This window comes from Lupinus angustifolius, chromosome LG20 (genome assembly GCF_001865875.1).
Source record: "Lupinus angustifolius cultivar Tanjil chromosome LG20, LupAngTanjil_v1.0, whole genome shotgun sequence".
NCBI lineage: Eukaryota > Viridiplantae > Streptophyta > Magnoliopsida > Fabales > Fabaceae > Lupinus > Lupinus angustifolius.
The window spans coordinates 8,474,902-8,488,603 of NC_032028.1; the positions used below are offsets into that span (position 1 = coordinate 8,474,902).

The 13,702-nt window shown below is 35.6% G+C and overlaps 1 protein-coding gene across 5 annotated transcripts in view; it reads right to left on the reverse strand.

Moving 5' to 3' along the window:
• Positions 1-13,214, reverse strand: part of LOC109336077 (ubiquitin carboxyl-terminal hydrolase 13-like) — a 41,103-nt gene extending 27,889 nt beyond the window's left edge. For 4 of the 5 annotated variants that reach the window (XM_019572446.1, XM_019572444.1, XM_019572442.1 and 1 more), the window contains exons 1-9: positions 13,074-13,214; positions 12,744-12,813; positions 5,104-5,248; positions 4,828-4,985; positions 3,505-3,770; positions 3,211-3,429; positions 2,977-3,085; positions 2,774-2,889; positions 1,318-1,416 (exon numbers count right to left, since the gene is read on the reverse strand). In XM_019572446.1, the coding sequence (XP_019427991.1) occupies positions 1,318-1,416; positions 2,774-2,889; positions 2,977-3,085; positions 3,211-3,429; positions 3,505-3,770; positions 4,828-4,985; positions 5,104-5,248; positions 12,744-12,813; positions 13,074-13,097 (1,206 nt within the window). In that variant the 5' untranslated portion in view covers positions 13,098-13,214. The remainder of the gene's footprint in view (positions 1-1,317; positions 1,417-2,773; positions 2,890-2,976; positions 3,086-3,210; positions 3,430-3,504; positions 3,771-4,827; positions 4,986-5,103; positions 5,249-12,743; positions 12,814-13,073) is intronic. The other variant, XM_019572443.1, reaches the window with a different exon arrangement.

Genomic DNA, 13,702 nt, shown 5'->3' on the forward strand with positions numbered 1-13,702 from the left:
AAGCACTATTACAGTCCTTAATGTGTTACTGATTGTACTTACCGTGTATAATTAAAGAGCCCCATCATATTCCCTGAGGGCCATACCTATGGAGGTTGGTGTTGAAAAGACATGCAGACAGGTCCATAACTTATATTAACTGTTTTGTACTATTAGATTACCAGCATTATGTCAGCCCTTGATGTCATTGTATTTATTGCATCCAATTACATTCCGAAAATAGAAAGAAAAACATTATTGTAATTGGGAAATTCCCCTGATATTATGTGCAATTTCTTAGTATATAAAATGGGCAAAGTTATTCAGATAAATTAACAGTTGGAAGCAGTTAGCAATTATACTTCAATTAATCTGAGTCGAGCAAGCTAACAGTAGCATATACCCCCTGTCTTATAGGGGTGTTTCTTCACTTTAGTACCCTTTAGGTGGTCCCATATTAGAGACTACTGTTGCTAAGGTGTATCTGCTTGTAGCTAAGCCATACAGTAAATGTAAGTAAATACCCACTTAAGGGAGTAAAGCTATCCCAACACCCTTATTGTTCCATTCACAACACTCAACTCGAGATTTTGCTCAAGAGGGACCAAGCTCCTACCATTTGAACCAACAGGCATTGGATGCCAACTATATTTTTATTCGAAAAAAGATGCAGAAAGACAGAATGTTATGGTAAATTGAAAAGCCTCATGTGGTTTATAGTGTGTTAAGGACAATTGAGCTCCCACCCTTTGGATTAGAGTTAAGGGTTAAGGTCAGCATCTATAAAGGAGTGTCTTCTTCAGTTGAATCACAATACTAACTTTCGGAAAAGAAGTTGCTGTGAGAGGTGAAAGGTTTGGTATCAACATCAAATTATATGGGCAAGGGCGGCAAGCAGGAGAGTAACACCCTTAATGAAGATTCTTAGTTGGAATTTAAAAGCCTAAAAGGATTAGGTAGTTGGTCAAGCGAAAGAGGTAGAGAGGTGAAATGTAAAGCAACCCATGATGTGGTGCTGCATATCTGATTGTTATCTTTATTTCTAGCATTTTTATACTTCTTGTCTCTCTTTCTAGTGTTTTCCCACTATGTCCCTTGTAAAAAGAGGCTGCCTTGTTGTGTTGGTTTAGTAATCAGTATTGAGTACTAATACCATTATCTATCAAATTCAAAAAAGAACTCATTGCATAATGTGCTTAATTATATGCAAAATTGCATCGTTCGTCAAAAGGCTAAGACAGAGGGATAGCACATAAGAAAGGTAAAAAATTATGTTGAAACATACAAGTAAAACAAAAATTGGGAAGGAATTTATAATAATCTTAAATTAATACTGACCTTTACCATAGTGTCTCTCATGAAATCATATTCAAATCGTTTTAATTGAAGCTGAAGGACAGGTGGAAAATCAAGGAACAACACGCCCTTCCTAGCCTCCTGAAAAAGTAATTAGTAACTGCAATGACGGTGTGCTCAAAACTAAAAACAACATTAGTAAAATAGTTAGACACCCTTCCGAGCCTCCAGACAGAGTAGTATTAAAAACCCAAAAAACAACATAAGTAAAACAGTAAAAAAACAAGAGAATAAAAAAGAAAAGGTACAAGAGGGTTGCGGTCACATCATTATGCCATCTAGGGAGGGTCAGATTACAGCCTGGCCTTTATTAGAGAATACTGGTGGTTAGTTTGTTAAAGTGTTCTAGTTTGTTAAAGTGGTTGATTAGTTATTGTTGTGTAACTAATTCAGCTAACTGACTTCGTTAGCTTGTTAGTATCCTTCTCTTATAAATAGGGCTTGGTGTTCTCATTGTAACTTTGAGAATTCATTTAATAAAATTTCAGAAGTTAGATTTCTTTCTCTCTCCCCTATTTAGATATGAGGCTGTTTACACAAATAGAACCCCAATAGAGTGCATGAATCTGCACTAAGTGCATAGCGAATATATGTATTCATTGGGAACATTTATTTCTACAAAAAATTACTATTGAGTTGGCTTTGTAGCAAACTACAGTGAGCCAGCGCTACTCAAGCAGAGTAGTTGGTGTAACATGGCAGAACATCCTTTATAGTTGCTATGGATGAACCATCACACCACATTTTCATGTGTATAATATAGATTACTTGTATTAACTTTTCCATTTTTGGTATAGTGGGTGCTCTACAATCTGCTACACTACAACACTAAAGCATTGTTTAAGTCAACTAATCCACACTGATATATAAGGTTGACCACTATGTTCTAGAGTGCAAGTCAGTTCATGCAAACACAAGAATTTGGTACTAATTTTGTTTGATTTACAACTAAATGAAACACACTATCCCTATTCCACCTGTCCACCCATTTAAATATGAAGGCTTGTGTGATATCGCTCAACCTACTTTATGGAATTTTCTTGAAAAATTAAGTTAGAATGTTAAAATTTTGGTATTCAATAACTTAGTTGTTTACACTCTATTATGCATTACTTATAACCTCGTTCCTGTACCTTAGCTTTAGAAATTTAATAGAACTGTGTATCTGCACTTGTACAAGTACAGGTACACATAGGTAGGCTGCAGGCATACCCATATCCACACACCCACGCCAGTTCATATGGTTGTACCATTGCGACAAAAGCTCACCCTCAGAGTAATAACAAAAGGTAAACTGAAAAAACCAATCCAACTATAATCATTCAAGCAAAACCCAAACCCAAACCCAAAACACAAAGGGTATCAACCAGTAAACTAACACAAGGCAAAAAATTCAGATTGACAATCAGCGCCGAAAACCTTTATTTTCAGATATTACCTGTAAACCATAATGTTCCGCATGATATTTGTTATCATCCTCAAGCCGTTCCACTTCTACATACTTGTCGAACGAATCATACACATCCCGACATCCTTTGACATCAAGTTGAAGATCTATAGTAAAACGTCCAAAATTGTATAAGGTCCAAGTGTACATGGAATGATGTAGTAAAGTAAACAACACTAAGCTAAATTGAATACCATAAAATGATTCTCTTCTTGTCGATTTATAGTCTACATTGATGCATTCAATATAGTTCATATGGTGGCCTTCAAACAAATGTTGTATGGTGCCTTCCACAACAGTTCCCTGAGCCAAATGAAAGCCTCAGTACAATAAATCTCCAAGGCATACATACAAATATAGGCATAGATCAAGTAAAAGCGACTGTTGAAACAACATATCCTCAAGCATTTACCATTAAAACATCATACCTTCATTTTGTCCTCCAGCTTTTCACTAAGAACCCTATTAAGCTCTTGGACATCATGCTGCGTGAATGAATCATATGAATCCCATCCAAAAGACTTGGTCAACTCTTTTGTTGCTACAGTACTGTCACTGTACTGCAGCTTGTAGAATAAACTCTGTAATGCAAGAGGAATGCTCCCCGATGGCATATCATTCTCGGTTGTAGGCATATGGTACACAGCCTGTAGCAAACAATGGTGCAGGTGAGGTGCTTCCTTCTACCAAAAGTAAGAGTTTATAACAGTATACAAGCTAACCTTTCTAAAATAAGGAATGTGGTACAATGTCTGAAGGAGAGAATTCATGTAACAAGTAGCTCCTTGGTTTTTCAGTCCAACATAACCAGTTTCCTTTTTTGAGTCATTTGACCAGTAATCATTAGCCGTACGTACAGCAATATCAGCCTCAACTATACATGTATCATTCACAACATAACCTCTAGTAGAATCACTCAAGTCAGCAACAGGCATAAAATTAGTAAAGCCCCAATCACTCTCACGAGCAATGAACTGATGCTGTGTTTCTGAAATATGCAAAGGCAATCAAATATACCTTTTTTCCAATAAAAATATAAGAAAATAAATACACCACGGAAGAGAACAAGATATAACAAAAAGGAATAAAATATAAAATAAGTCATCAGCAGATAAACTTCATTGGAGAAAGTACAGTGCCAGGGACAGGACATAAGCCCAAGGGTCGAAGAACTATTTTAGTGTAATACTTATATTCATAAAAAATATACTCATTATTCATTTGAGTAGTTAATCATATTTTTAAGTGGCTAATGGAGTTGTTTTTAAGTGACCGGAGATTGATACGTTGGCATGGAAAAATTGAAATGTCCTATTACACTCATATAGGTTGACATTGACATGGATCCATTTTCGTCCAATGTTAATGTGCTTCATAGCATCAATCAAGCCCTTTGACTCCTTTCTAATAATTTTCCAAACATAAGGGCAAAGAGACTTAAAATGCAATAATTCTGCTCCGATCAAATACTAGGGAAAATGATAAACTGTACACAGCCACAAAAATTTGCCAAGAACTTCAATTTCTATCAAAAGAAGCTTTTCCTTGACTAGAGAAAATACCCAAGTGTTCACCAAAAAATTTCAAACAGATTATTCCTAAATAAAGTACCTAGCCTGTTTGCAACAATCTTTGAACTGTGATAGAACAGAACACACATCTAGAGAAAGAGCAATGTGAAGCAAGTGAATCATCAACAAAATGGTAATAAACCAAAGTATCACTTCCCAAACAGAAGACTTGGCACCTTAGAAGGAATTTCCTCCCCTAGAAAGATGAATATGAAGGTAAAAAGAAGGTTTACTAAAACATGTGATGTTAAAATCAAGAGTCCAAATTGCCGGTGGAAATGAAATGGGGATTTAATTAGGATGTGCATCTTCATTAAAATTTAGTATACCACAATGTCCAAAAGAAAATTGCTACGACATTCTGATTCTGAAATAGACAACCAATCTAAGGAGACAAATTAAATTCCTTCGTTACTTATTCCATATGATAAAAAGAATATCTTTCGTTGTGAACACCTGTCAAAAAGAAATTACCTTTTCTGACTGAGTATTTACTCTGAATTTGATTAACAACAGTCAAGCTGAATTGGGCATATCTACTCCATCCATAAGGCAATGTCGTAGAATCTGCAACATCTAGATACATCGACAAATGATCAACATTGTTCCCCTTTGGAAAGATAAGTATCCGCCTGCTCATCACAAATAATTCAATCACGATCACCATTCAAAATGCACAAAATTTGGCATCCATATACATGTAAGTAACAAGCATTAGCAATTGAAGTAAATGAGCATAAATCCACATACCATTTATAGCCCCCAACACAGAAATCATCAGAATATACTTTCCTTGTAAGCCTTGAAAAATTCTCAATAGTCCATGTAAACCTCCCGGATGGTGAATCATCCACTGTCGGTGCATCAATTGTACCAATGTCTTCTGCATGAGCTACTATCAAAACGGAAAAGGATAAAGTAAGTACAACAAAAATAAGTGAAACCGTTACTCGCTCATGCCAATCATTGAATAAATTAAAAAGTTCACATAATTTTCTATTTAGTAAACCCCTGACAATCTGCAGGTCCAAATGCAACATGGAGGGCATGATCTTGAAACTCTAATTGCCCACTTCCCCAATCAAAAAGGTCCACACGCAATGTGGAGGCCAAATTTTGAAACTCTAACTGACCACTTCCACCAATCAAACAGGCCAACAAACAAAGAGGACAGAATCTTGAAACTCTTTTACTCACGTCTCCAATCAAACAGGTCCACCCACAACATGGCAGAATGAATCTTGAAACTGAAATTACCCACCTCCACAATAAACATGTGATGAAGAGAAAAGACTCTTTGAACTCTAAATTACTCATTTCCCAATCAAACAAAATCATGAGTGTGTCACTTATGTAGTGCTAAACTCCAAGCCCTGTAACCAAAAAAAACTCGCGTGCTTCCTGACAACATTCAAGATTAGCCCAGAACATCAACACCAAAAATATGACAAGAACATGACCATTGCTTGCAGACACACACATACATGCAAAATTATGTACAGTGAGAGCTAAAACACAATGCGCGGAAAAGTATCTAGGAACTCAAATTAAGCGTATCTACAATGAACAGTATCTACAATGAACACGTAATATAGAGGAAAACTCTTCAAATTCTAAATTGCCTGCTTCCCCAATCAAGCAAAATCATAAGTATGTAAGAAATGTAAATTGAACTAGACAGAAAAGAGAGAGTAGAGACAAAAGATGGAACTGATTTTATTTCAAAGAGAAGAATGAATTATCATCAATATTACAAAGAATACCTCACTATATAGAGGTTCTGGAATAAAGCAAAGTGACTTACAATAGAAGGCAGCAAAGTGACTAGCAATAGAAGGTAATTTGTTGAGCAGGTTACCTTCACTACTAGTTAATGCGAAACAATGATAGTTGTCACTATAACTTCAGAGGCAGTTACTAGTGACAGATGTCACTAGTAACTAACTAACCTAACTCTAAATTATGTCTCTTAGTTCTTATTGTCTGATATACCCCTTTGAAACTGAGAGTGGTTGTTTAGTGATGCTAAATCAACTACTTTGAGTTGTCTTCTAAGATATAAGAATCTAGAGGTAGGTAGAGGCTTTGTGAGTGCATTTGTTGTCTGAAATTCAGTTGAAATGTACTTCACTTGTAAACCCTTTGCTTGGATTCTATCCCTGGCAAAGAAAAGATCTAACTCAATGTGCGTTGTCCAGTTGTGGAGGACAGGTTTATGAGCCATAGCAACAATACTAGGATTATCACACAAAATGAGAGGAGCTTGATGAGGAATTTTGTGTTCTGACAGCAAGGGCTCAACCCAAATTATCTCTTGAGAAGCCAATGCATTACACTTATGCTGAACCTCTATGCTAGACCACGAGATTGTTTGTTGTTCCTTGGACCATCAAGTAACAATGTTTGGTCCAACAAACAAGCATGCACCTAAAATTGACTTCATGCCATCAAGATCAGTGACCCAATCACCATTATATAATGAAGTTAGAGAAGAGGGAAGGGGTGATATTGTTGATTTGAGCTTAATGCCAAAAGTAACAATTCCTTGTAGGTACCTAAGAATCCTCTTAACTGCAACCCAATGTTGTTCCAACTTCGAAGGGGTTACTTATAAACTGCAAATTTCGTTCACATTGTAGGCTAAGTCAAGTCTAGTTAATGTAGCATACTGGAGAGCACTTACTACATACCTATATAAGGAAGGATTATCAAAGAAACTAGAACCATCCTTGGTTAATTTGCAACTACTAGCCATAGGAGTTAAGCTAGGTTTTTCATAATCCATATTAGCCTTTTTGCGCAGATTCTATCAATTAGATGATGAACCTTAGAAGCAAAAGAACCAATGATGATAATATCATCAACATAGACTAGAAGAAATAACTTATGAGTAGCACCAAGGAGGACAAAAAGAAAATTATCACACTTGCGATTCTGAAACCCTAATTGTATGAGAGTGCCATTGAGCCTTTCAAACCATTGTTTGGGCCTTGTTTTAACCCATATAAAGCCTTGTGCAGTTTGCACACTATGTATTTGTCACCATTGTGAAAACCAATTGGTTGCACCCATGGTAGTTAAAATCGCATGCCGGCACGTGAGATCGGACGTTTTTACGTGTTCCGACGGCGCAACCATGCTCGATCCCAAAAACGTGTTTGAGCGGAGGTGAAATCATGAAATCGTCGAGTAGGATCGTGGAGTCGGTAGAATCGGCGCTTCCATCGTTCCTAGGTACGGAGGTTCAAAGTTTTGAGCCTCAACCCGTTTCTTGACCCGGTTTGTAAAAAAATCCTAATTTTGGCTCATTTCATACTTTGAAGGGTTGAAGTGGGGAAGTAAACTTAAAAATATTAAAATCAAACTTACCGAAGTTCTCCTTCTTCTTCGTTTTACTGTAAAACGTTTACGTAGTGAAGGTAAGTAGGTAACATCTTCTTTTCTCTTTTCTTCTTTCTCTTTTCTTTTTTCTCTTCTCTTCTTTCTCTTCTCTTCTCTTCTTTCTCTTCTCTTCTTTCTCTTCTCTTCCTTTCTTTCTCTTCTTCTCCTTTTCGTTTTCTCTCTCTTCTATTTTATTTTACCTCTTCTTCTGGTAACAGTGTATTAAAGTGACGTTTATTAAAGTGATGTTTATGTATATATCAGTATATGTTAGTTTAGGTAATATAATTATTTATATATATGTTATATATATATATATATATCTTATATATATATATATATATGTTATATACACACTGTTTTTTATTTATATATACTATTTATATATTTGTTTTATGTTATTTTTTTGTACAGTGTCTATTTTTGTACTGACTATTATTTTTTTTCTGTACAATGACTATTTTTTGTGGACTGATTTGTTAAATTAGATTTAGTTATATTTAGACTTATGTTTTTATAATGGATATGGAATTATGTTTTTATCAAATGTATGCTTTGAGATTGGGTTTGGAATTATGTTTCTAGCAAACAACGTTTGGATTTATGACTACTACTTTATATATATATGAATTTATTTGCATACATCTCTATTGGTAAGTAGGATCTTACGAGTCGTGTTATGATCCTACATTTACGATCTTTGACCCCCGTCCCGAACCTAAGTAGAATCTCGATTTTGACTACCTTGGTTGCACCATGTAGACTTTTTCTTGTAGAATATAATTAAGAAAGGCATTATTCACATCTAGTTGTTGAGTTGTCCCATTATGAGTGATAGCCAGAGTAAGAAGAACCCTAATGATGATGAGTTTAACAACTGGAAAAAATGTTTCAATGTAGTCTACTCCTTGTTGTTGATGAAAGTCATTGACCACCAACCTAGCTTTATATTTATTGATAGAGCCATCGGAATTCTCTTTAACTCGAAAGACCCATTCGCAACCCATAGCCTTCTTATTTGAAGGAAGAGGAACTAAAGACCAGGTGTCAAGTTTGAGGAGTGTATCATACTCCTCCTGCATGGCTTGTTTCCAAACAGGATTGTTAAGAGCCTTTTTAGTAGGAGAAGGTTCAACATGGGCTACAAGCAATCTGGAAACTCTTGGTATGATGAACATGTCAATACCTGAATTGGACCTTGTTGTCATGGGATGAGATGAGTGATTAGGATAAAATGTATTAGATGAAACTAGGATGGGAATACATGTAGGTGGGCTAGATGAGTTAGTACCACTAGAACAAGTGGAAGTGTTGATAATAGAACAGGGAGTGATGATCACAATAAAAATTAATAAGTAAGGAAGTAGACATGAGAGGAGTAGGATCACCACCAAGGAAGAAGAATAAGGTGTAGTGTTTGTACTGGTAGAAGGTGAAGGATTACATTGAGAATTTGAGATTGACTACTAGATTGAGAAGGCGGGTCATGAACTAGAGGAGGAGATTGTTGATTAAAAATAGGAGTAGAAGATGGTTTAGGATGAGATTGAATAGAGGATGCTAAGATGCATAAGGGAAGACATACTCATTAAAAGTGACATCCTTTGAAATGTATAACATGTCATCTTTAGACAAGGACTTGTAACCCTTATGAGTAGTGGAATACCCTAAGAAAGTACACTCAACTAACCCATATTCAAACTTATGACTGTTGTAAGGTCTTAGTAAAGGAAAGCAAGCACAACCAAAGACCATGAGAGTGGTATAGTGAGGAAGTAGACCAAACAGCAAAAATTAGGTGAGTTATTATGAAGTGTAGCAGAGGGTAGTCAATTAATTAGGAACACTGCAATTGTGAATGCATATTCCCAAAAGGCCAGTGGCAAACAAGCATGAACTAGTAATGCAAGCCATGTTTCAACAATGTGCCTATGTTTTCTCTCAATTGTACCATGTTGATGATGGGTATGAGGATAAGATGGCATATGAGAAATCCCAAGTGAGGATAGGAAATCAGTAAAGGGTCTATACTCACCACCCTAATCACTATGGACATCCTTAACAACTTTACTAAATTGTGTATCAACCAGCTTAATAAAATGTTTAAACAATGTGATGCTTCTAATTTTTGTTTAAGTAGATAGATCTAAGTATGTTTAGTGTGTGCATCAACAATAGAAAAATAGTATCTAAAACCAGATCAAAATATATAGGGATAGGTCCCCAGAGATCTATATATAACAAATCAAAGACAATAGCATACACACTATTAGAAGCATGGGAATGAATTCTCTAAGCTTTAACATAACAAGCAGTACAAAAGTCTAAATCAATTTTGTTAGTGAGAAATGTTAAAATGATGAAGAATATTGCTTACAATTGCTTCATGGGCATAGCCTAGTCTACAATGCCATAGAAAGTAAGGTGAATAAATGCTAGAACTGGGAATAGTAGTGATACTAGCTACGGCATTAGGAATGAAACTACAACCACAGGTGGATGAACAGAAAGAACCCTTTGGAAAAAATCATGAAAAATATAGAGACCCTCTGAGGTGAGAGATCCCTTTAGAAGTACTTGATTAGAACCCTGGGATTTTACAAAACATTCATTAGGATGCAAGATTCAAAGTAACAAGAATTATCCTTAGAACTGAGAGACATTAATTAGGTTTTTTGGTAATTGTGGGAACCAGAAGTAAATTCTGAAGAGAAAGAGTAACATTAGAATTTATTGGTGAGGTAAAATAAGTATTTCCTCTACAAACAATAGAAGCTCTAGCCCCATTTACCCACGTAAATATGATCAGGTCAAGACTGTTCAAGGGGTTCTTGCACCGATGATGAATCTGAGGTGATATGATTAGTTGCACCAGAGTCTGGAACCATGTTGAGTGTTTAGTAGCAAGATTTTCAATACTGACATTCATGGCACAAGGATGAGCATTAGAAATTTGAGTGTCATTAGGTCTAGAGGTGTAGGGATGAGAGGCAAGATAAGAGTTTGGATAGTGAGTTGAACCATAGGAATGTGAGTAACTATTGTACTGAAAGGACGGCCTGGAAGTAGGAGGATTATAGTGAAAATCACACTTGTTTATTCTAGACCTAGAACCATAAAGATGAGCATGGGGATATGGTGAAGCATCATGTGCAGAGCCATGGGGATAAGCTGAGTAGAACCTTGATTACTAGTTCTAAGATCATATGGTGCCACCTGGACGACTCTATAACCTCCCTCCACGTGGAAAATGGCCTCCTCGTCTTCCTGTACGGCCACCACGTGTACCACTATACACATAGTGTGGCACATAATCAAATTGAGCACGAGAGTGTTAGTCAGCCAGTGGGAATTTGGAAGAAATATGCATAGAATTAGACATTGAAATAGGAGATTGATTAGGTGGAGGAATAGATGCCATATTAGCATACTAGGCGTCAAAAACTGTCTTGTAACGATTTTTAATAAGATCTGACTCAAAGGTAAGGAGAAATTGTTTTGAATCATTAATGGGAGGAGGATCAATTTGGCTCTCAACAGTAGTGATAACTGATTGGAATTCTTCATTTAAACCATCTAAAATGTAGTTAACATGCTCTGCAATAGAGATATGTGTACCAATTGAGATGAAGGAATCCTTTATGAACTTAATTTTGGAAAAATAGTCAGAAATAGGACTATATCATGAAGAAATTGTGCAAAGTTGAGCTCTCAATTGGCGAATCCTAGCTTTAGTGTGAGCATTACAAAATGGATGGAGTTCTTGCCATAACTTCCAATAATGCAAGCAACCAATAACCCTAGTTTGTAGAGACTTAGAAATTGAATTTGATAACCAAGAAAAGATGGTTTGATCTTGTTCTTACCAGCTATAACAGTTAGGGTTTACACGATTGTGCAGCCTATCAACCTTAGTGAGAAACATAGGAGGAATTTATGGATTTTGAACAATTCTCATGGTTCTATTAGCTCTCAACACGGCAAGCAAAAACTAACTCCATGTGACATAATTTTTGTCAGTTAGCTATGTGGTTGGAAGTGGAAGAGACAAGGTAGGGAAAATAGCTTGAAGAGAAGCGGAAGTAGAATGAGCATGTGGTGGAGAAGGAGAAGCAGGTGGAGCAGGATCATTGGCATTGGCCATGGGGGCGACTGATATCTTGTAAGAAATGTAAATTGAACTAGATAGAAAAGGGAGAGTAGAGAGAACAGATGGAACTGATTTTATTTCAAAGAGAAGAATGAATTTGCATCAATCCTACAAAGAAGGAACCTCACTATATATAGAGGTTCTGGAATAAAGCAAAATGACTTACAATAGAAGGCAGCAAAGTGACTTACAATAGAAGATAGCAAAGTGACTAACAATAGAATGTAACTTGTTGAGTAGGTTGCCTTCACAAGTAGATAATGGTAAACAGTGGCAATTGTCACTATAGCTGGGAGAGGCAGTTCCTAATGACAGTTGTCACTAGTAACTAACTAACCTAACTCGAAATTATATCTCTCAGTTCTTATTCTCTAATAAAGTAACACCATGACTTATGTAGAGATTCACTCCAAACCCAACAACCAAACATCTCTCACCCTTCCAGACAACATGCAAGACTCCTTCCAAGCCCCCTTCCTCACAACATGCAAGATTTGCCCTAAACCCCAACACCAGAAGTACTACACAAACATGACCTTTGCTTACACACACACAAACAAAATCACAGTACGGTGAGAGCTAAGAGAGCTAGCTAGATAAATTATACCATTGATTCCTTACTCTTTTGCATTTTTGCAAAATAATCAAATTATAATAGAATCATTGAAATCCTGCCCTCAGTTTACACTACACTTCCTGGATGAAACATCCATAAAGTAAAAAATAACATGAATTTAAGAAACTTAATTCAACTCGATAATTCTACATACACATTGATCCACTGAGCTCATGATCATCATCGTCAATAACATAAATGAACATTCATCAAAGACTATAATGAAATACGTTTGTCGCATACCTTCCATTGGCTGAGGACCTTCAGCGATATCGGAGTTTGGAACCATCATTTCTTCGTCCTCCTGCTGCTGCTGCACAAAACAACAACATCAAAAGCCAGAATCAAGTATAATCGATCTATCCAGCGATCAAAAACCCTAGCAAGTAACTGAGCAAATTACCGAACAAAAAATGAAAAAAATAAAAGTAATAACAATTTAGGTCTATTCTGAAGCTTAAAAATCAAACGATATCAGTGAATTACATTGAATTGAAACGCGTAAATAAATTGTAAGAACAAAAAAAGTGCAAAGGAGAAGAAAACAGAGAAAATGAGAGTGTTAGTGATCACATTGTGTAATGGCGTAGTAGACATTGATGAAGCGGTTACAATTGGAGAACGCAACAGCGAAAGAAATGAGAGAGTGAAAGTGAGTGACGATGAATCTTAAGTGAGAGAACGCAGAGAGATATGTGTGTATTTAAACAGCGTGAAGAAGCACAAATGGAGAACGCAACTATGATAATTGATTCATCAGTGAAAAAATAAGGGCGCTTTGAGTTGGTGTGGGTCTTGTGTATCAGGTTTGTTATTCCCTCAAACTTTATTTTAGATATAAAAATAATAACAATAAGAGTGTAAAATTTGAACGGTGTAAAGATTTATAACATGTACTCATTATCTATTATTTATTTATATTATTTTAAAAAAGAAATTAATAATAATTAAATATTAATAGTAAATGCGTATAAAAATTATATACACTTAATATATATATTTTTTCTTAAAAAGTATTTAAAAATAGTAATAGAAATAAATCCTAGATAATATATCGATTGAGTATAAATTTTTATATTAATAATATATATATATTACATTCTTTAATTATTATTAATCATACAAAAATAATATAAGATGTATCCATTCTCTATCAATCTTTTCACTAATTTTATTTGTGCAAAATCTACTCTTTTTGTTTA